Here is a 23,513-nt window from a genome sequence, read left to right as displayed (position 1 = left end):
AGAAAGCGATAGATCCGACAGCCATATCATATATTCATGAACAGTTTCTGGGTTAAAGTGCGTCCTCTCGCACTTGATGCTTTATGTTGTGTTAAATGCTGACAGTAGCTGCATCGTTACCAAAACACTGTAAATGAGAACGTCTTAATTTTGCTGAACTCTGCACGTCCTTACGAGAGCAGATTCTCCACGGTGACCAAATAAAAGTACATTTTTGTGCAAACTATATATAAACCTGGACATGCGGATGGATGTAACATCTCATCTGCTGTGCGTGTTAATCACTACGTTGCCCTCATTCAGCAGATCTCAGAACAAAGAAGCTATTTAATAGTAGTTACGTTCTAAAAGCAACGTAAAGCTTTAGGGACCCGTGTTTAGTTTCCGTGTTCATCGGTAACAGCGATGATCCTGTATTCCATGTCGATACGAGGCCATAAACTTGGAGACACTAATTAACAGGATTTACGACGCGTGCTCACAGTGACTCGTCCAATGTCCGTTGATGAAGCTTTATTATTCCAGTGAGCTCACCGGATGCCTTCAAGCCACCGAACAACTACACACTCGCAGTCGCGCACACACACACACACACACACACACACACACACACACACACACACACACACAACTAACATTTGCACCACTGGCGTCTGACCCAACATCTTTGCAAAGATTTCCCAGTAGTTTGGTTGAAGCTCGGGTATCACCAATCTGCAGATTGTTTTGTGTGTAATTATGAATCCCTTCCTTTCTCATCAAAACCCTGTTTCACTTTCGGTGTTTACGAGTTCTGTTAATGGATGCGAGTTGCCGCCACCTGTGTTGTAACGGTGTGAACTTTCATCTAGGCGAAGGATTTCATCCACTCAGAGCTGCTGGCCTACCTCTATTCGTCAGGGGACCAGAACAGCCTCATGGAGGAGTCGGCCGACCAGGCCCAGCGTAGGGACGAAATGTTGCGCATGTATCACGCGCTCAAGGAGGCACTGCACATTATCGGCGACATCAGCACCAGCACAATATCGACCCCGGTACCCCCACCTGTAAATGACACTTGGATGCAGGAAGCCAGGTGAGGGTTTAACAGGCTGCGAACACAATAGTTGGAACTCGCAGTCTCCAATAACACATCCAACAGTTAACTTCTTTTTTTTTTCTTTTTTAAACATCAAATTATAAACAGCCAGAAAAAGACTTTTTTTCCGAGAGTACGACGCCTCCACTGGAGATTTAACAACAACAACAACAAAAAAATGCAATTACACAGAATAGCTTTTTGAATTTTATCAATACATTTTCAAAGTCTTGTCCTAGAAAGAGCTCATGTGGGAGGATTCTTTGTATCTTTTTTTTTTTTTTAATTTTTTTTTTTATTATTATGTCTGTATAATTTTGTAATATCCTTCTCTCAGCCCGACTCCTCAGCGTCGGCCGCCTCCTGCATCAGCGCCGCCCCCCAGCCGTCCGCCCGCTGTTCGGGGCCCAACACCGGGACCACCCATGAACCCTTCCCCCGCCTTCGGAGTGCCGCTTAACCCCTCTCCCGCTTTCGGTGCACCCCCAATCCCCTCCCGCCCGGGCCCACCCATCAATGCCTTCAGCAACAGTCTGGATCCCTTCAGCGCACCCCCGCAGATCCCCTCGCGGCCGGCGCGCGTCCCACCCGGTGTGCCCAGGTACGACTTTCTTTTTACGACGTGATCACGAATGCCCGTGAGTGTGTGTTCTGTCATCTTGTAGCACTGCACTTGTAATGTTTTGTCACCGTCCTCTTTCTTTTATAACAGGTAACGTTTGTCACCTCTCACCAGTTAGTTCTGCCGTCTGTATAGCTGTCCATTATTTCTTTATTGATACTCTCTTCTCAGTCTTGGTTTTCTCTCCCTCACTGTCCCCCTGTCCTCAGCTCCCCTCATCTCTCTCTCTCTCTCTCTCTCTCTCTCTCTCTCTCTCTCTCTCTCTCTCTCTCCCTCTCTCTGTCTCTGTCTCTGTCGGGTTGTTTGGTTTCTTCACTGTCTCTCCGTGAGCACGTCTCACTCCTTGTCCTGTATCTTCTCTCCTCGTTGCAGCCGAAGACCCCCTGGTGCTCCCTCTCACCGGCCCACCATTATCCGCCCCGCCGAGCCCTCCCTGCTAGACTAGACCTGTGGCCGAGCCCACCTAAAGCGCGTGTGTTTGTGCGTGGATGTGTGCGCCCGCACACTCCTAGGCGGAGGGCTGATGCTCGAGGGGAGGGGCCGACCGGTAGCGGTGCATTTAAAGCGCATCGTTCAGCCGTATTGATATGTCTATCCAAGCAATGTTAATAAGCTGCTAATACTGTCTTTGTAAGTGCACATGAGAGAAAGAAAGCCCTTAACCACTTGAATATTACAATTGACTGCTATAGAAGACAAAATAAAACCCAGCTGCAGCTGATCATGGATTCATTAAGCTTCAAGCAGTAAGTTCAGAGGTTGTTTTTTTTTTAAATCGCAATAGCTGGCTTGTTTCTTATTTCCTGACGAGGTTTCCGGCAGACGTGCATTAAATAACTTATTAACTGGCACTGGCTGGCTTTCCTCTCCCCTCCCTCCTCCTTTTTAGACTGGCCCAGACGCACAAGCCAAGACCTCTGTGTAATATACACACTTAACCTGTTGTTATTGTTTTACTGGGTTTTCATATCCTAACTGATTTCATACTGGAAAAAAAAAACAATAGCTTATCACTGTTGTTACTTTTGGTGGTGTCGATGATATATATATATATTTTTTTTCTTTTCCTCCTCGTGTTATTTTATTTGAGGGACTTTGTCCTTTTTTAATGACCGTTATAAATGTAGCTTTAAAATGAAATCCTAATTGCAGCAGAGTCGAAGCATAAAAAAAAAAAAAAAAAAAAAAAAAAAGACAAAGGGCGGGGTTGCATGAGACTGAGAGGGCAGCTTCAGCTCCGCCTCTCTTAACTATCCCTCCACGATGAGAAGACGTCAAGCAGATTGACCATTATAATCCAAGCACTTCTAACCATGTAGCCTTACGACAAGCCACTCATAACAGGGATGTTGTAGTCCATTACCAGAACACTATGCACACAAAAAACAAAAAAAACCCAGGAGAGGGAAGGAAAGACGGACCGAAGGCTGTCTGCACTTTGTGGGAAGCTTTTTCTCCACCAATTCAGAGTTGTTAGAGCCCTGAATTTTAATCGCTTCAGTCTCAGTGGAACCCCAATAAGGCCTACAGCCTTCGAGTAGACTGTTAATTCCTGGATTAGCTTCAAATAGACCCGAGCACGCAGTAGAGTTTTATCTCAAGAGAGAATAAAAGTTGGTGAATCTGCGGGGTGTGTAGAGGAGGGCGGATCTGCGTTTGAGAGTATAAAGATAGTATAAAGCATAGAGGAGATGTCACATCTCTTTCTGGGCTCAGTTTTCAAGAACATTTTATTTTTGCTATCGGCTTTGCTTCCTCGCGGTACAAATATTGTATATAGCTGGCCAAAAAAAAAAAGGGGAGTTGACTTGTATCTCCTTTTATTCCAGGTTGGTGACAAAACAAAAACAATGCTATGATTATAATCAGAGCCCAAGATGTTAAAATGCTACTGTAGTTGTCAAATTAAAGGAGGCACTAACACTGTCATTTTATAGATACAGTAAAGGGGGGAAAAAAAGAGATTGGTCATCTCCTCATGCATTATTTATAACTGGGGCATTTTGTCATTTCTTTTGATGTTTTTGGTTGCAATTGTATCAGCTCTGTATATTCTACTCAAATCCCTAGGTTCTCCTGGACTAATATTTGGGGTTCTGATACAGGGATTAGCTGTCTAAATGTGTTGGGTCCTGACAGCTGTGATTACTTGCTGATGGTTATCTTTTGATTGCTCTTTGAAGATATTTCACCATTTTAAACAATTTTTCTTGGAACATTTTTAGGTGCTTTCTTTTTCTTTTTTTGGAGGGGGGGGGTCCAAAGGTGAGGGTGAGGGCGGGCTACGTCGATTTTTTTTTTTGTTGTGGTTTTTGGTTTGATCAATAGTGGTGGTGAGCGGGTGGTGGAAGTTGTGGTGTATGAAGGCACATTCTGTCTGGAGAATCTGTCAAGGCTTTCCACTGTACAGAGAATGAATTAGTCAACCTGATGAGACGAGGAAAAACTGTAAACCATTGAAAAATATCCCACACACCACAGACTCTTGAGACAGAATGTGCCCCCCCCCCTCTGTTCTCCAGGCGTGGCTCTGTGACAGCGCCAGAAAGAGTCAAATGTTCTTTAAAAAAAAAAAAAAAAACGGCCTTCAATCTTTAGATTAACGACCTCTCACATTTATATCTTTCACAAACCCGTGGTACACAAGTTCATTTAATAAAACCTCTTATTGACCAGAGTTTGTTGAAATTCCCCTCGTGCCTGTCACTTCAGCCTGCCCTCGAGAAGCCCAGACTGTAAATGTCCCATCATGCATTTGGCTGTGGGAAACCTGCCTTTCTCCTTTTTAATGGATGTACCCCCTGCCTCTTTCCTCTTTCCCTCCCCTCCCTGGATCGGCAGGAAGGGGTTGGAAACCAACCTGCAAAAATCTTTCTTGTTTTTGTTTTGCAAACCCTTGTCAAGTGCCTCTGTAGCAATTAATTGATTTGAATAAACATGAACTGATTTAGAAAGGAGAATAAATAAAGAGGTGTCGTGTACAATAAAGGGACTGGCTCTGGTGGTTGGTGTCTCTTTGTGTCTTGTGTGACCCTTTCTCGTCTCTGATAATGTAGAGCACCCTCCTTGGTTTCCTCTCCTCCCCTTGCCTCTCTCTTTACATCTAAACCAACACACGCGGACTTAAACCCGCACGTTCCTATGGCAACCGTTTCACTGCCTGCTTCACAGAGGGCAAACGGTGGTCACCGCTCGTTACTTCCATTTTCTCCCACATGTATAGTGACGAACAAAAATTGCCATGCCGTGGCACTTCATCGCCGTCGTGCTTCTGAAAACAATTCGGCCCTGTTGGGAAAGCTGTGGGTTTTCACGTGTCTTGCAGCATGGAATCAAAGTAGGTTTAATGTGACTTTAAACAACAGGAGAGGACTCATCAATGGTTAAATGGTTATGGACATAATCTGAGGCAGTGTTGTTATATAAGAACATATAAAACGTGAGAACCTCCCAAGGTGGTTTCAATATTTTAGTAGGAACTATATAAATTTTACCCAAAAGGCTTGAAATGCGCCTATCAAAATTTTTCAAAACATTATTTTTTTTTTTTTTTTAACACTTGTGTATTATAAATAAGTTAAAATGTCCCCCAGTAAAAAAAAAAAAAATTATGTCCATTTTTTGAAATGTATTCCTCTTACAGCTGCAGCATTAGTTAACAAATCCAGGTTTGTGTCTATTCTGCAGCTGCCTCACTATAATTACCGTCACTGTTCCAATTACTGGATCCAATACTATTTCCTGTCAAAAGGCAAGTTTTTACTTTACTGCATGTCACAAGGTTGCGAGATTAATGTTGGTTGATTGTTCCTGAACAGGCGCCCGGCTCCCCGTCGAAACCAGTGGTGACCTTGACCAGCCCGCAGTGGACGTGAAATTACTCCAATCCGTGACAACAATGGAAACGGAAGAGCTACACATTTTATTTTTTAGTTCGCCCAAAAAGAAAACTTCCCACAGTGTTGTTACAGGACCCACTTTCGTAATCCGATACTGTCAGTAAAACTGAAGAATTCCCACCGAGAGGCATCGAACTTTAAACAGAATTGAGTTTTTCTTTCCCTGTAGTGAATGTTGTCTAAAATAGTTCTGAGCACAAGAGCCAAGTTGAAGGAGTATGAAACCTGCTGTAGATGTTTTCTGTTCTCCAGTCCAGTCCCCAAAGACTCAGTTATTTGAAGAAAAACTGTTAATTCAGTGCGATAGAAACTTTTTGGAATAAATTACCAGATTCAGCGCCGAGTCTCAAAAACAAACTCGGCCGGAGAATCTTCTTTATTATTGCTATTATTATTTTAGCATGTTTTTCTGTTCACTGATGACAAAGTAAAAAAAAAAAAGCCTTCCAAGTGGTTACCACTGACAAGGATTTAAAACGGAAAATGTTAGTGTGATGGTGATTCAAATACATTTGAATAATAATTGGAAAAAATAAGTTTTGTCTACTTTATGTAAACAAGTGACTGCTAAAAGCATTCAAAGAAGCCATCTGCATGACATCGTTATTTTATGCGTATTTAAGCGCCAGATGGAGAAATTGTGTGAATACATGTGTTTTTAATCACTGAATAATTTAGATGTTTTCTTTTACAGCCTGAGGCTTGTGAAAATATTTTTTTTTTTTTTGTCGTAGGTGAGGTGAAGTTTCCGATATAATCGGATTGTTAATTGGTTTGTTTTAGCTGCTGGTTTGATAAAAGATAGCTGAGAGTTTTAAAATGTCAATGTCAAATGTAGTATCTGAAGTTCAATAAAACAACTTCTGAGAAGAACAGCAGCGGCTCTCTAGCTTCCCTAATGACATTATTTAAAAAAAAAAAAAAAAAAAAATCAGTGCTGCAAGTCTTTTATGTGTATAGAGTATGTATCTGTGTGCTGTAAATGTGATTGCCTGTCTTTTAATGTGTTAATAATCAAAGTCGTTTTTGATCGAAACAAAATCCCAGTGCAGGAACCGCATTTTTCTTTTTTTTGAAATCAGAAAAAAGGGGAAATATCCCTTTAAATTCTACTCGCAATGCTCACATGTCAGTATTTTCTGTGTGAGAGCCTCCGGCTCTTCTCAATGTTGGATGGAGGTAATAAAACAGTTCAGTTGTCACTATGTGCAGACCCGCTTCGTGTCATCAAAGAGACGTTGCAGGGTATAAATTTGAGTGACGGCAACAATAAGCATGACAAACAGGTTTATGCAGGACCAGAAGGACACTCGCCACAGGTTGTCCTCCAGCAGGTAGCGGGCCCTCGCCTCAAAGGCCCGCAGCACGGTCTGAATCTGACGGCTCTTCTCCAGGCGCAGATACACAGAGTCCATTCTCGCCTGGAAGAGGAGGACGAAACGGCAGGTTAGGAAGAGGTGACAACATAAGAAAGAACGACAACAGATAATGGAAGGAAATCATCGATGAAGTAGATGAAATCTTCCTCTTTAGTTTATTTTTTTTTTTTTTGGTCCTCACCCTGATGTCTTCCAGTTTGTACTCCACCATGATCTCTGCCGTAGCAACGTCTCCCCACTCGTCTCGGCCTGCGCTGCTCCGGCTATTAATGACCACCTCAAAGAACACCATCTTCTCTGACAGTTTACTGAAGCTGTTGTCAAAACACAAGTGGTAGTCTCCATCCTCGGTGGGATCCACCCTGCAGGAAGAAAAAAAAACAAAAACATTCACATTTTGAAGACAGGTGACTGCTGCTTTTGACAATACGACTTATGAATATGACTCGCTACAAAATAGTGGAGTACTGTAAGTCACTGGTTTTATGAATCTCCTGTCCGTATTAATGTTTGTTAAAATGTACTTATTTGAAAAGGAAAACGGAATTAGCAATCTGAAATGAAGTGAAAAAGAAGTCAAACGTTTGCTTCTTTTAAGCCCAATAACCTTTTGGTGGTGGTTTAAAATCTTCACCGCAAACAATATGTGGGCCTCTTGCAGGTACTGAGCATCACATCGAAAGGAGGCGGTCGAAATAAAGTATTTCAGTGACCCACATGTGGCTGCCATCAGACCTCCGGAAGTCGGAGACCAGCCGTTGTCCGCTTGGTGAAATGAGGGTGAAGCCAACGTCCAAACCTGACCCCGCTATCACCTGGAAAAGAATCGTGGTCAGATTTGAAGCTCATACATTCCTCAAGTCATAGTTACCCAGAATTCACTTGCGTATCCGTTATATTCACATTTTTACTCCAGACGTGCAGCTCACAGCTCAAGCTTTACTCGGACTATCTCTGAAACAGCTGCATGAATGTCAAATTGAAGCCCTGAATAGTGCACTGAGCAACAACCAAGCTCACATAATACCTCCACAGTGGTAATAATTGGACGGTTTGGATATGCGTGTGTGTGGCAAAAGTTTTTATTTAACCACCCACTTTGCCCACTCATAGAAGCACAGGGTCAGACAGCTCAGCACCCTCAGTAGGAAATTGGGGACATTCTCAAGGTTTTGACTTTAGGCTGCATTCTGAGAGGTTTGATCCAAGACTCTCTAAATCTCTGTAAAAAAAAAAAAAACTCACAAATGAATGAGTCTGTTCATTAATGCATGCGCTTTGGGCTTCTTCTTGGCTGCGCTTGAGCAGGTGCATGTTAAGTACTTCTGCAGCGTTTTTAAATTGAGGCAGATCTATATTGTTGTTTTTTTTTCTGTTTCTTTGCAGTCTTAGTATCACACAGGTGTCCTCAACAGCCCCAGTGAGTTTCTTATCTCTGCACACAAGACCAAAGTCCAACTCCTGTTCATTTATTTTTCGGTCAGATATCATTCTGAAACTTGTATGAAGCTACTCCAAAGAGACAGAACAAACACTGTCCATGTGCACACAAACACGAGAGAAGTTTGTATTTACCTGATATTCAACTTCCATGCTGTCGTTCCTTGCTGTGGTTTGGTGAAAGCACTCCGTGGTGCCAGCAGACAACAAAAAGGTAAATTCCATGTTTTGGTTTGGCCCCATATCCAAAGTTAAGCCTCCAGCCAGAGTGAAACAGGCCAGCAAACAGAGATGTGCAGACGCACTCATCATGCTTGGGTCGCAGTGCGGTCTGTTCAAGCCACTTCCACCACCTCAGGGTAGCTTTCTCTTACGAACATGCGCAACAAAGGAAGTTCTCCGTATTTCTGTAATTGCTTACTGTGGTAGTGGCAGTAGTTGCAGAATAGCCTGACAGTTTTGTTTGACTCCTCAGTCAAAGCTGAATGTGCGGAGCTACTATCTCCGTGACCGATAGCGTACTGCGGTCTGGACTGAGGAGCACAGAGGGACAACAAGCTCATCATGTGTTTATAATTAGTGTGAAGATAAGACTTTTTTTTTTTTTTTTTACTTTTTCATAACTTTTTTTTTTAACTATCATGGTTTGTACTTTCTTATAATGTTCTTTCATTTAAAGTATTAAATTCCTAAAAAAAATAATATATATACTGTGCTAATCGTGTCCTTTTATGTCCTATAGGTGGGGCTGTGGATGAAAACAAAACAGGCCGTTGGTTTAATGGATGTTATTGGGTATGTGAAGACCATAAAATAAGTTTAATTTATATCGCAATGATTTATGATGACTTAAAGCATGACTTAATGTTGTCTGATGAATTGTTGTTGCTTGCTACCAAGACGTGAAGTTGTCACGCGATCATTATTGTTAACTCAGTTACTTCATACATACCCAAAATAACCAAATGTTTTCGCATGACTCAATCTTATTTGTAGATATTTAAAAACTAGAAGGTGGGATGAGATTTGTATTTCGTATTATATTTTTGTTGATATTGTTGCTGAAAAGTGGCAAGAGGCAAAGAATTGAGGGGAAACACTAAAACCACAATCCAAGCGGGGCCAATTGACAAATCAATGGAGACAGCAACGGTTTACACTGTAATAAACCAAGAAGGAAAACTGGATAATAATGTTGTAAATGTGATGATCAGTTTGATTATAAACAAAAGAGAAAAGGTTGGAATAAGAAGGGCATTGCTTTCTGAGAGGACAATAAAATGTGGGTCTATCCTATGTAACTGGATTACAACTAACATTGTGAGATATAAATTTCTATTTGAAGAAATTGTGATCAGCAATCATTGATGATACGTTAGGTTTATCTAATATATGATGAGTAACAGGAATTCATGATACATTTTTATACAGTGGATCCACAATAGGCCTATCAGCCCATCGCAACAACATTAAAGTGAATCACTAAAAGTCAAACTCAATCTCTGGGGATCAAGTTGGCAAAACATTTGTTTGTGCTTCTGTGCAACAACCGCAGCTGCAGGCATTATGATTGCAGGTCATCCAACCGTCTACCTACTTTTCTCATGTTCCCTTCAATTCAAAGTTCAGCAAACTTGACACAAACCTTCACGAGGACCCAAGAATGTACTGATACGATTTTGGTAGTCAAAGGTCAAAGGTCACATTTATTGCATTTACACTGTAAAATATGCTCTCAGTGAATCAACCAAGGTGAAGCAGAAAAGAACATGTAAAACTTTAGGCAGGTTTACAATATTTACTCCAACCTGAATTTATAGGAGTGAATTGTCAGTCACCGACAGCAAAGCATGTTCCACATAAGGAAATGACAGGTGGTTTTGATCTGAGTCTCAGACTCGATTATGGTCTGCAGTTGCTGCTGTGAGACCATGCAAGCCATAAAGAAAGTGAACGAGAGAGGAAGGAGTGAACGAGAGATATTTCAACATTGCTACTTCGGTGTGGTGGGAGGGTGGGAGGGGGAAGATCAAATACATTGTACAGGGTCTCCAGCTCATTGATTGTTACCTTCTGCCGCAAGACCTTATAAATGCTAAATTGACTGCACCAGATTTTTTTTTACATCAACTACAGTGTCTGTTTGATGTTTGCATTTACAGCGCATCTCTGAAACCCTCATTAGTGATACATCTCAAGACCTCTGTATCTGAGTCTGTTCTTTATCTGACTATTCTTGAGGCATTTCTATTTAAACCAACCAGAAGTGAGCCCACCCATTTTGCAACTTTTTCACACTTCTCTGTCTCTCTCCGTGTTGCGGTGTCTCTGCAGTCACTTTGAAGCAACAACTGACTTCTGTGCGATAGAACTCATTTTTCAGTCACAGAAAGAGCTCGATAAGTATGGCTGAGGGTGGGTATCCTTCAGTGTACATGGTGGACTGCCATGCCACTCAGCTTCCTTTGCCTCCTTTGCCTCCTTTGCCCCCGAGGCTGAGCCAGGGGAGACGGCATGCCGGGATGGCGCAGACCCTGCTGTTCCTGCTGGTGAGCCTGGCGTTGTGCGGCATGGTCATAGAGGCTTGCTTTATCTATCGTCTCTACCAACCAGATTCTGTAAGTATCACCTGCCTACAATACCTTTAGCAGTCTGTCATTCAATTTCCCTTTGAATTTCCCTTTTGTTATAAGATCTTATTCTGTTTCAGCACCTTATTCTCACTACTAGTTTTCTTTTCGTATTTTCGTTTTTCTGTCACTGTCATTTTTTTTTTTTCACAATAACTTACATTTTCCCTTAAACACGTAGTCATACATAGTCATTATCCAAATTATTTTGTTTTTTGCAGCAATTTCTTTTTCGGTCACTGCATATTCTATCATGACCCTCTATAATCATCGATTAACTTTGAAAATCTGGAATTGCAGATTGATTTCTGGACATTTCTACAAACATTTGAGTGTTTTTTTTTTTTATACTTAAACATGTATATGCACAAACGTAATTACTTGCGAGACCTTGGAACATAAAACGTTGACAGAAGTTATACACAGCATGTGTCATGTCTTGAGAAAGTTACTTCATAACTGTAACTTTTCAGCCCTGAGATTTTTTAATTTTTTTTTAATATACAATATAATGTAGAAATGCAAGGACACCCCTGTTATCACTTTTCCCATAGCCTTCTATTGTGTGAACTTCCCACAGTCACATGCTCTGTGTGGGGAAATTTTTCTGCTCTGCCGTTACACTAAAGTGGAAACTTCTACAGTCCAGAAGACAATGTGTGATGACAGATTTTCCCAGTGTGGTGACAAAATGATAGTGTGATTTAAAAAAAAAAACAACCACTATGGTTTGCATAAAATTAAACCCACAACACTTCTCTTTACTCAACTTTTATGTGCGTGTAGAATCATATTCCGTTTTTTTTTTTTAAGCAAAGGCATCAAAACCTAAAATGCTCGTGACAGAAACAAAATGGACATCATCATATGAATGATTGTTTTTCTACTAAAAGTGCTGATGGTGAATTTATTTCACTATTATGGGGAAGAGAGTAGAGTAGAGATGGAGAAGTACAATAAAGTCCGACCCATTTACGGAGAATGTGTCTGAATTTGTCAGAAATGGGGGGGGGTGGTAGTGGTGGTGGTGGAGGTGGAGGGGGCATATAAACTTGATGTTTATGATGGTGGATGGTTTCACTTGGACAACATACTTTATTGCTTTTATTCCTCTTTGTGAGGGCAGAAGTCACAGGTTTGGGCTTTCTCACAGCAGATGTGCGTATATACAGTGTACAAACAAGGGACAGTGAATAGACAGGAAGTGGTCTATTTCCTGTTGTGTTACTGTGGTCTACCTTTTGCTCATTACCGAGGAGGCCAACCGGTCCTACTTTGCTCTGCAGAAAAATGACACAGTGGAAACAAAACACAAAAAGTGCCACTTACAATTCAGATGATGTGAACCTTTTTTTTTTATTTATTTATTTATTTTTTTAGATTCACTTAAATTTATTGCGATTTTTGTCTTTTGCGTCTTATTTTTACAACTTGTTTGCACATCCACCAGTTTTGATTGCATCTGCATGTGCACGCTCATCAATGCAAACAAAGATACACACTAAACTAAGAGGTAAACCCTTTCTGTTTCCATTGCAGGCCACCTCAGGATCATTCTCTAAGCTCACCGCAGGTATGTCTCAGCACTTTTTATTCAAATGAGAAATATCTTGAGTTTCTCATTTCACATTAGAAACATTCTGTCTCATCACGCACAGATCACGCTGCAATCACTCCCACTAGACGGCCGAGTTATGATATTCTTCCCTCCAAACCAGTTGCACATCTGACAGGTGAAACCAGAATTTCTGTCCCTTCCATTACCAAAATGTTCATATATTTTACCCCAGCAGAAAATAAACAATAAATACAGCTCATGAGGTTTGAGTAAAAAGGTTTTTTTACACTCCCATTTAAAAAGATATCTCTTTGCTTTTGTCTTCTTTTACTTGTTTTGCAGATGGACAAGATGTAGTTCATGAGAAACACGTCATGGCATGGAGTATGGATGCAGACCCTCTCCTCTATGAAATGACCTACAAAGACAGAAAATTAATCATTCAGAAAGAGGGTTATTACTTTGTCTATTCCAAGGTTTTCTTCATCGACAGCGGCACATTTTACCATTATGTTCAAATGCACACTGACAAGTACGCTGAGGGCAACATAACCCTTCTGCATTCCAGGAAATACTCTCCGGCGTCGACCAAAACGCGATCCAGCAGTTACATAGGGGGAGTGTTCCACCTTTACGAAAATGATGCACTCTATGTGTCAGTCAGTAGCACCTCCAAAATTCAGCGACACAAACCCTTTGATAATGTCTTTGGTGCATATATGATATAAATATCCCACTGGTATTTAACCCTCCCATTGTCCTAGGGTCAAAATGACCTGCAGCTGTGTTCAACCAAGTTCTATTTTATTTTTATTTTGTTTTTAGGTTTTAAATTTTTATTTTTATAGGCTATGTTTTTTAGATTTTAGATTTTTATATGTGGGTCTTTTTGACCCGAGGACAACGTGAGGGTTAAAAGCTTAAAAAAAATAGTAATTGGATGAGTCTTCTTGGGGATTTTTGAAAGGCAAGTATGAAATCCTCTTTGTGCCTTTGCATGTTTTGAAGTGCAGGGCTGTGCTGGTGGCTTCGTTTTTGCAGGTCAAAATCTTTCACTTTGTAAAAATATCTTATTAAATCTCTGCTTTTGATGAGTTGTAATCGATGGATTTAGATAAACATTGACAGATGTATCATGTTTATACTTAAATTGAAAAGGAACAAATATAAACTGTAAGGTGACATTTCATTTGATTCTTACCTTAATAAATGCTGCATACTATTTATGTATTTCTTCATATTATAACTGCCCTAAGTTCTTCTGTATTTCAGTACTTTAATATATTCAAAGCAATGAAATAAAGAGGTAATAATTTAAAAGTGGTGTTTGGTTTTCTCAAGCCTTTTCATACAAGGGCATAACCATAATATTGATATGGTGGGGGGGGGGGGGGGGGGGGGGGGTCCAAATAACATTTGCCCCCACTGTAACCCTGCTGTGATTTATATACATACAGCTCTGGAAAAAAATTAAGAGACCACTTCAAAATGATCAGTTTCTGTGGTTTTACTATTTATTGGTATGCGTTTGAGTAAAATTAATTTTTTTGTTTCATTCTATAAACTACTGACAACATTTCTTCCAAATTTCAAATAAAAATATTGTCATTTAGAGCATTTATTTGCAGAAAAATTACAACTTATCCAAATAACAAAAAAGATGCAGTGTTTTCAGATCTCGAATAATGCAACAAGTTCATGTTCATTTTTAAACAACACAATACCAGTGTTTTAACTTAGGAAGAGTTCAGAAATCAATATTTGGTGGAATAACCTTGATTTACAATCACAGCTTTCATGCGTCTTGGCATGCTCTCCATCAGTCTTTTACATTGCTGTTGGGTGACTTTATGCCACTCCTGGCGCAAAAATTCAAGCAGCCGGCTTTGTTTGATGGCTTGTAAACATCCATCTTCCTCTTGATCACATTCCAGAGATTTTCAATGGGATTGAGGTTTGGAGATTGGGCTGGCCATGACAGGGTCCTGATCTGGTGGTCCTTCATCCACACCTTCACTGACCTGGCTGTGTGGCATGGAGCATTGTCCTGCTGGAAAAAAACACTCCTCAGAGTTGGGGAACATTGTCAGAGCAGAAGGAAGCAAGTTTTCTTCCAGGACAACTTTGTACTTGGCTTGATTCATGCGTCCTTCACAAAGACAAATCTGCCCGATTCCAGCATTGCTGAAGCACTCCCAGATCATCACCGATTATCCACCAAATTTATATCATAAATATTTATAAATAAATATAATATATAGTAGGTGCGAGACACTGTGGCTTGTAGGCCTCACCAGGTCTCCGTCTAACCATTAGACGACCAGGTGTTGGGCAAAGCTGAAAATTGGACTCAGAGAAGATGACCTTACTCCAGTCCTCTATGGTCCAATCCTTATGGTCTTTTGCAAACCTCAGCCTGGCTCTTCTTTGCTTCTCGTTGATGAAGGGCTCTTTTCCAGCTTTGCACGACCTCAGCCCCGCCCCTAGGAGCCTGTTTCTAACCGTCCTCGCCGTGCACTTCACCCCAGCTGCTGTTTGCCATTCTTTTTGGAGGTCACTTGATGTCATCCTACGGTTGTTGAGTGACATTCGAACGAGTTGGCGGTCATCCCGGTGAGCGGAGAGTCGTTTTCATCCTCTGCTGGCCTGTAGCTTCGTTGTCCCTAATGTCTGCTGCTTGACCTTGTTCTTATGAACCGGCGTCTTCGAAATTTTAAGGATGGAAGCAACCTGACGCTCACTGTATCCCTCTGCCAGTAAAACCAGAATTCTTCTTTTCCTCACTCAAAACTTTTCTTTTTAACTCTTTTGGCATCTTTCTGCCATCCAGCTGATCCTATTGCAAGAGGATGGTGATGACCACAGCACTGTTTTTTTTTAATACTTTTCTTCATTAAATAAGATTTGGTTCAGGTGATCACCAAATTGACACCTCATTAAGTAGAATCAGGTGTGCCTGTATTGGAATTGAACAGACACTGGAATGGAATGGCAGCCATACACGTAGAGATGCTGATTTAAGAAAAATTTGGAGTGGTCTCTTAATTTTTTCCAGAGCTGTATATGTATGTATGTATATATAGTATAGTGTGTCGTCCAAAAAGTAATGTGATCGTATGTTGTAAAAAATGTCGTTATAATATCATACTATATTAGGTTGTTGGACGACATGCTACAGTATTACTTTTTTTTTTTTTTTTTTTTTTTTTTTTTTTATACTTTGGACGACATGCTATAACAAGACTTTTTTGACATATTTCGGACGACAAGCGATTGTTTGACTTTTTTATCTTATTTCGGACAACATGCTACAGTATGACTTTTTTTTCATATTTTGGACGACATGCTATAGTATGACCTTTTTTCAAATATCAGACGATGTGCTATAGTATGATTTTCAAATATGGGATGACGTGCTATGGTATTAGTTTTTTTTTTAAATATTTTGGACATGCTATATTTTGACTTTTTTTTCACAATTTGGACGACATGCTATAGTATTACTTTTTTTGCATAATTTAGACGAAATGCTACAGTATGGCTTATTTTGCATAATTCGGACGACATGTTATAGTGTGACTTTTTGCATAATTCGGACGACATGTTATAGTGTAACTTTTTAGTCACCTGTCGGATGACATGCAATAGTATTACTTTTTTTGGAATTGACAAGCATGTCTACAGCAGGAATTGAACCAATTTCCTTCTCAATGAAAGGCACCAGCTGTAAACATCTACACCATTGTGCCTGTGACACTGTGACTTTCTTTGGTGCTTTTGAGGACATGGCCTTTTTGTCATATTTCGGACGACACACCAGAGTATGACTTTTTTAGGTATTTTGGACGACATGCAATAGTATGACAGTATCACCTTTTTTGTGTTTCAATGCTGCTGTGACGACAAAATTTCCCCACTGTGGGATTAAGTCTGAGTCTAAGTCGAAGACAGTGAAGTCCTTACAACAGAAACTTACAAGGTCATTTATCATCTTACTTGGCTGTCATGTTCAGTTTTGTATCTTGAAACATTTCATCATCGATAAGCAACATGCCAACACATACAAATTCATCCATTTGTGTCTCAGCAGCAGCATGTTCATATAACTCCGTGTGGGAAACCAGCAGCTGCTCTGTGGCTTGCATTTTAAGCGTATACGTGTAAAACTCAATATTTCAGACTGATGAGCTGACACTATTAATTGACCCAAATGTGTTGCTTTCTAAAATTTACAGACAAGACACAATTTACATAAGTGTTGGACACAAATCACATCTAAGTATGTTTAATAGAAAGATAGGAAAGATAATTACATCTGAATAAATATCTTGGAATAAAAACAAACTTTATGTCATGCATGCCAATTAAACTTAAAACCTAACAGGACAGAGTAGTGTCGTCACAGAGGAGGTTCTGACCCGGTGATGCCGGAGAAGAGCAGCTGCAGCGCCTGACTCAGAAAACTGCAGCCGCTTCGCTCTAGCAAGGTTTTAATATCGTGACATTGTAAAAATGTCTAACCACCATGCAATGTTGTAAGTCGGACATGCATCACTTTAAGTCAGCACATGTTCAGGTCAGAATTCAGTATTTACTGTAAAATTGTCATCTTCAATTCATTACCTTGATGCCCAGTACAAACAAAAAGCCCATTACTCTTTTAAGATTTTTTTTTTTCTCTCTCTCTTGTATCTCTCAGGCAATGTTACGCTTCCCCTTCATCTGGGTCTGTGCGAAGAAGCTGCTCTTGAAAACGCCTACAGAGTTGTATATTTGTAAACTGAGGAGGAAATGGTATGGTGGGGGCTGCCGGGGTGGGGGGGTGGGGAGCCGGGTGTAAGCGGCACATTGCCTGACTCACTTTCCAACCCCAGACCTGGGGAACGATGTCTAGTGAAATGGTAGCAGGACTGTGTGTATGTGTATGAGTATGTGTATACAGGTGGGTGTGTTAAGTGAACGACATGTGAATTTTACATCTGGCATTTATTGCACATTTTTAATCACATTGGGAAAACACTCATAAGTTGACACTGTAATTACAGTCCAAAGTTTAGGTTTCTCTATTCTTGACTCATTATAGTATCTATGAAATCATGGTAGATAGTAAAGTAGGCTTAGAGATTCTTTTCCAGTCTTTAGTTTTCATGAATGCATGTGTGAGTCATTATCTTCCAGCGCTGGCTGACCTGAGGTGTGAGAAACTATACTAGCAGAGGAGTGGGAGCTGCATTAGCTGTGTGGTTGGGATTCATGTTGCTGTTTTTTTTTTTTACCCCACATCATTAAAGTCTTGTCTAGACATGATTTTACAGAGAATTTGTGTGGGACTGGGATTACCCTATAGGCTTTGATATAAAACGAACTGTTCAGATTTCCATTTATGAAACAATGTTTTCCATTGATAAAGCAGGGCTCAGGTCATCAGATGTGAACCTGTTGAAACATTGTCATCGTTTTTACACACTGCTTTTAAAACAAAGCACCATCTTTCTGTCTCGTAAACACCTTTTTTTTCTGCTTTGAAGCAACATGAGGTGACTCGAACAAAGTTTTCAGGAAAAGCAAAAGTGAAAGAGTTGGTCGTGGTACACAACAAATGGCCCACAGCTAAATGCTGTCCCCTTGTGTTGGTTTGTTGATCACGTAGAGAGCAGTGGCGAGCTGACATTTGACATTTGTAAACAACGCATCGAAAAAAATCCAATTATGTGCCAAAAGTCTTTGGCACATAAAAAAAAATAAAAAAAAATCACAGCTTTTGCTCTCACATTTAATCAAGGTAAAAAATGCAGTGACAAAAATCATCCCAGATCGTCTTGAATTCTGGCAAATCTTGTGTCATTTTTACCTGCAGTAGCAGCAGAAGTCAAATGAGCATGTAATTCAAAGACTGCATATTAAAAACATATCTGACAACACACACAAGCTCTCTCCACGATGTCTGGGGGGAAATAATGTAAAGAGGCGACAACGCAAGCTGCCTCACATCTGTATGTGGATAGACATCTCATGGCCTTGTCATGGGGCAGTGGAAAGCAAATGTAGGAACAAACCAACACATGCCGATGCCTCTAATAAACGAGAGAGTGGGAGTTAATTTGTACTTGCGTTTCAATTCAACAACTTGGACATTTCCTCAGCGTAATCGGAAGCTGTGGTGGCAACAGCTAACACATTGAGCAGCAAGAGATATGGGACTCTGCGGCTGAGGGTAGGAAAGCAAGTGTTTAGATGAAATCTCATTGACTTGGAAAACGTGTTTCCTGGCTGTGATGACTAATATCATGTTCCAATGACCTTTTTTTGTGATAAATGTTTTTCACTACGATGTTGATGGTGCCTCTTTGTCTGAGAGGCACCGGTTTATTTTGCGTCGTCAAACTCTGGAGGGCATATTCTTCGACAGCAAGTAACAGGGAGGGTCCCAGCTGTATCTCTCTATAAGTGACTCCACGCCAACCCACTGCTGACTTAAGACCTCTCACTTTCACTGCATATACAGGGTCTCAAAGATGACTCAGTCAAAATTACTAAGTCTTTGTTGTGATTTCGTTTGCTATTTTTAGCTCCACATTGGAGCTTTTAAACAACTCAAATATAATAGATAACAGACAGAAAATAAGGGTTTCAACTGTAACAATATTATATTTTTCAAATCAGCAGTTATGTTGACATGGTCAAATGTAAAAACATACTTTTAAAGGTTCCCAGAACAAATTCAATTTTCAATTTTTTTTTTTTTTTTTTTTTTTTTTTTCAATGTTTCTAAACACATGAAACTTTTGACAATAACCATCATTACTTGTGATTTCATGTGTTGTAATGTAATACAAGTAGTGAGGGACATTTGGAGATTAGTTTTGTAGTCACATTTCACTTATACAAATATGTATTTGATCATGATTAACAAATAAATTCCATAATCATTGCAAGCAGTGAATAAAAATCTGAATTCCACATAACCAGTTGTAAATAAATAAATCACATCCACAGTTTTGTACTAAAAACCAACTACGTTGTCCAGTTAAACATTCATGCAGAAATGAAAGAAAACACATACAATACATTCCAGTGTCTCTCTAACAATAAGTATGATGCACATTGTCAATCACATACATTCATTGATTCTTAGCTTGATCAGCCAAAGGTATTTTGCTATATACAATATGTATGTGTATGCTGTATATATTTTTGTTTTAAAACAATAAATAAATTCAACATAAATATATAATTCACACATACAACATCACATCAAGAAATAAATCAGCAATTAACAAATAGGAGCTGTGCAAATCACTGTTTGCTGAAAAATTAGGTTTTCTGCCAATAAATGTGGCACATAAAAGGAAGAAAGTCCAACAAAGAAATACAATTTGAACAATTAAGTAAATTCCCTTCACTCCTAAATATCTGTTTGGCTGTGTTCCTCCTGTGATCACAGCTATTCAAGAAGGGATGAGAACAGTCCAGCTTTGCTTTTTGATTCTATGCAATATAAAAGGAAAATTCCCCCAAACCTACAGCATACTTTATATTATGTTTTTGAATTACTGAGTTTGAATTTTCAGAAGACTTCTCCGAACAGCAGAGAAACAGATTTGTAGTGATGACTAACTCTGGAGCTGGTACACGATGTATCTACTTTTTGGCTAAAATTATTTGACAGGATATTTAATCATTATGAATCCTATTTTAAGAGTGTTTTTATTCTTCTTAGTAGACCAGAATTTAAAAGAATACGTTTTTACTCAGCCAGCAAGCAAAAGGCACTCTTCAATGTTGAATCGATCTGTTTCATTCACTCTCTGTGACACCGCTCCTCTCTGACTGCAGAAAGACGGCTACGTGATTTGATGACCTGCTGATCCAAAGACAGAAGTCTTTTCAGCCCCAAGAGAACAATAAACAGACCCAACCATCTTTACATCAGAGCAGGTTTGCTGCAGAGGGTGTTTTATAGCTGGACAGGTGCCCTGGAAGGTGCCAAGGATTAAGTATATACAATCAGAACTAAGAATTTTCCATCCAGATGATATCCAGGTGGGTCACAAAACCATCGGTTTCAATACACGATGGTGGCGGGTGGACGTGGACCACCAGCTTCTTTCCAGCAATCAGGCCGTGTACCCCGCCCAGCAGGCCCGTGCTGTTTGTTTTTGTGTTAATCCAACCCTTCAGGAGAACTTCTTCATCCGACTTTAGGCTCACATTGCGCTCACATTTCTCCAACTCCTGTGTTTGTTTGCACAGTGTCACCTGAAGATTCAGGAAGCAGTATCCATCTCTCATTATTAACAGAAAATCCTTTTCTTTTTCTTCTTTTATAAGCAGTTCTGACTTTTGATATCTTGAGGACCATTTAATGACACCTGTAGGTGACAGAAAAGCAACCATTAGCTGTGAATTTTTTCTTCTTGTTTTCTGAATACAATTTCACACTAAGCATGATACTTGTATCCAATGAAATCACATTTGAATAAATTCCTGGAGTTACATGTTTCCGCTGACGATAATATCATCTGTACTTCCAACAACATGGGAATAGTTACCTGAACGGTATTCTTTAGCTTTATAGGAGAGCATTTGGCTTTTTTTAAATGTAAGTGAATCTTCAGTGGGGTGCTGTTGAAAGAAAGAGAGACCTATTAATCTCAAATTATTAACATTTAATGTGGTACCAACATGGCTTCCAGAGTGACACATAGACCAGCTACAAAGAAGTAACATTTTCTTAAGTGTGGTGATGAGAGTATCGCTTCTACATCTTCAAAGTAAGAACACAATAGAGCATGCACTACGTAAAAAAAAAAGAAGAGACAACAGCTTAGTTTAGTGGCATTTCCCCGAATGTGTCAATGACGTCATTGTGCTTCCTCCAAGAGGTGGGGAGAGTGGTTAGAGTATCTAACATGAGAAACTCAAAAGAAATGGAAGTTATTTGAGATAGATCTGTGCGGTTTGCAAGATTTGTTTATCTGTAATATTTGAAATTGCAAACACATAAAAAACTAATAACAACAATATGTCATCTTAATTACCATGAGAATGTGTGATCAGATTGCAAGAATCAACAGTATGACACAACACAGTGAGGTCAATAAGAGAAGCACAAACTCTGAAACTGTGGTTGTCTTACCAAAAGTGCATCGGGTTTCTGGGATTTAAGTTTGTGCCCAGGGCCTACGGCGCTACTGTTCTGAGACTGGAAAAGGAAAAAAGAGGCACAAAATATGCTCTTAATAAATAAGACACAACGGTTTCAGTGCAATAAAGCCATTCAGGTTCTCTAAATGGCACTGCTAAATCTGTCAACGAAAAATCAGTTGTCTGTTTTCCTATAGACAGTCAGTCACTGTCTGGTAGAAGCATTATACAGTAATATACTCTAAACACTTAAACATGTTTGCTTATCAGCCAACTACAATGCTAGAGTTATATTTTGCTCTATTATTGTTGTATTGTTTTGTGTCATCTCCAGGAAATGAATTAAGCTAAAACACACATTTCTATCTGACCACTATGAAAAAGCTTTGAGAGTCATCACGAGGGTCTGTAACCAGTTGCAGACCACAAGCAGAGGAGTGCTTCTTAACAGCTGAGTTACCAAAACCACAAGAGGGAACAGATGCAGTTCACAGGTGTTTTAACACACTGGTGGCATTTCTCTGGCATACTCTGTTCATGTCAATATTGTTGTTAAAGTTTAAAATATAAAGTTTGTGTCTGATCATTAATAGAAATAACATCCTCCAAATTCAACCTGAGGCTGTTTGAAGAGGTCTCACCAGGTCACGATGTTGCGCCGTGAAGAAGAGGATGATGAACACGACCTGGCATATGGAAAGGATGGTGGTCCACAACAGGAGGACCAAGGGCAGGGTAGACTGTGACATTGTCAGTCCAACGGCAGTGTTCAGAGCGGTCTGAGCCTGGGGAGTGCAGGAAGACAGATGTTAAGAGATGATAAATGTACAGGTCCCGAGTTTCCTCTGCTGTGCACCGGAGCAGTGTGTGTGTGTGTGTGTGTGTGTGCATGCGCGTGTATGATCGTTTCCTGAGCTCAGTGTGTGCATGTGATGGGGATGTTTTAATCTCTGACTGTGTTCTGCCCTGCCCTAAGTATCTATAGTGCGAAGAGGAATCCAGATGGTACTTCCCCCTGTACGTTACTGAAGGCAGACACAGGAGGACCAGATTATATCTGCATCTGGGGGCTGGCCCTTTTCTCCTACTCACCACAACTCACACAGGAGGAACAAAACTCACTGCAGGGAGAAAAGGAAGAAGTGAAGAACATTGACATGAATTTATGCCAATATGAATCATTCACTTCCTTCTTTATGTTGAGATGTGAAGTATCATTGTATGTATCATCCAACACAGAAAATCATTCATTTGCTTTTTTTGTTACAGATTTTTTTCCCCTCAATTTTTGTTTATATTAAAACATGGTAGAATAAAAGTGAATAACATACTCAAACATACTCTGGAAGAGGATTATGTGCTAAATGTGAGTGAGGGTTGATTAGAAGAGTTAAACAATATATCTGGTCTATTAATTCAGAATCAAATCATCTTTGCATCTTTTTCACTGTAAAGCTAGACTTGGCAGCATTTTTTTCTCTGTATTTTGTTTCAATTAAAATATTTGGCTGATGAGACCAGAAACTAAAGAAAAAATAAATACAAACTGCAGCCTAATTAAATCACATATCGCTGTTTAAACAGTTCAATCATAAATATTTGCTTAATAAGGAACTCAACCTCATTACCATGATCTCATCTCTCCAACACAGCAATTTACTGAAGAAAACGCATCAAACAAAATGTCAGTCAAATTATCTGTGGGATGCACTAAAAGTCATGTTGTTTACACTTCTTGAAAATTCCCACCTGCCACTAAA

General features: G+C 39.9%; 3 protein-coding genes and 1 long non-coding RNA gene across 13 annotated transcripts in view; 2 read left to right on the top strand and 2 right to left on the bottom strand.

Moving 5' to 3' along the window:
* The window catches only part of dnm2a (dynamin 2a), a 29,370-nt gene extending 24,678 nt beyond the window's left edge, over positions 1-4,692 (top strand). For all 8 annotated transcript variants that reach the window (XM_069148931.1, XM_069148929.1, XM_069148930.1 and 5 more), the window contains 3 exons: positions 852-1,075; positions 1,416-1,679; positions 2,073-4,692. In XM_069148931.1, the coding sequence (XP_069005032.1) occupies positions 852-1,075; positions 1,416-1,679; positions 2,073-2,145 (561 nt within the window). In that variant the 3' untranslated portion in view covers positions 2,146-4,692. The remainder of the gene's footprint in view (positions 1-851; positions 1,076-1,415; positions 1,680-2,072) is intronic.
* A 1,430-nt stretch (positions 4,693-6,122) lies between these two features.
* tmed1a (transmembrane p24 trafficking protein 1a) lies at positions 6,123-8,923 on the bottom strand. Its single transcript, XM_069148946.1, has 4 exons — positions 8,554-8,923; positions 7,696-7,793; positions 7,160-7,340; positions 6,123-7,020 (listed from the first exon to the last, which is right to left on the bottom strand). Exons 1-4 carry the CDS (start codon positions 8,728-8,730, stop codon positions 6,802-6,804), a joined length of 675 nt encoding a protein of 224 aa, XP_069005047.1. The 5' UTR covers positions 8,731-8,923; the 3' UTR covers positions 6,123-6,801.
* On the top strand, positions 8,517-13,888 carry tnfsf14 (TNF superfamily member 14). Of its 3 annotated transcripts, none has more exons than XM_069148944.1 (6): positions 8,517-8,632; positions 9,161-9,213; positions 10,788-11,036; positions 12,588-12,621; positions 12,707-12,781; positions 12,949-13,888. In XM_069148944.1, the coding sequence occupies exons 3-6, from the start codon at positions 10,824-10,826 to the stop codon at positions 13,332-13,334; spliced, it is 708 nt and encodes a 235-aa protein (XP_069005045.1). In that variant the 5' UTR covers positions 8,517-8,632; positions 9,161-9,213; positions 10,788-10,823; the 3' UTR covers positions 13,335-13,888. The 3 variants fall into 3 exon arrangements, with proteins under 3 accessions (XP_069005045.1, XP_069005046.1, XP_069005044.1); XM_069148945.1 differs by having other exon boundaries at positions 8,518-8,632; positions 10,913-11,036; XM_069148943.1 differs by lacking the exons at positions 8,517-8,632; positions 9,161-9,213 and having other exon boundaries at positions 10,519-11,036.
* Positions 13,889-19,385: 5,497 nt separating this feature from the next.
* Positions 19,386-22,709, bottom strand: LOC138197902 (uncharacterized). The gene is made up of 4 exons (XR_011178237.1): positions 22,395-22,709; positions 21,746-21,811; positions 21,159-21,231; positions 19,386-20,978 (listed from the first exon to the last, which is right to left on the bottom strand). It is a non-coding gene; the product is annotated as an uncharacterized lncRNA (long non-coding RNA).
* Positions 22,710-23,513: the final 804 nt, after the last annotated feature.

The sequence above is a fragment of the Embiotoca jacksoni genome, unplaced genomic scaffold (assembly GCF_022577435.1).
Source record: "Embiotoca jacksoni isolate LCO1_2020_lvr unplaced genomic scaffold, fEmbJac1.0.p SCAF_15, whole genome shotgun sequence".
NCBI classification, from domain to species: Eukaryota; Metazoa; Chordata; class Actinopteri; family Embiotocidae; genus Embiotoca; species Embiotoca jacksoni.
The sequence above is the reverse complement of the archived record's forward strand: the minus strand, read 5'-3'. Positions and strand labels throughout refer to the sequence as shown.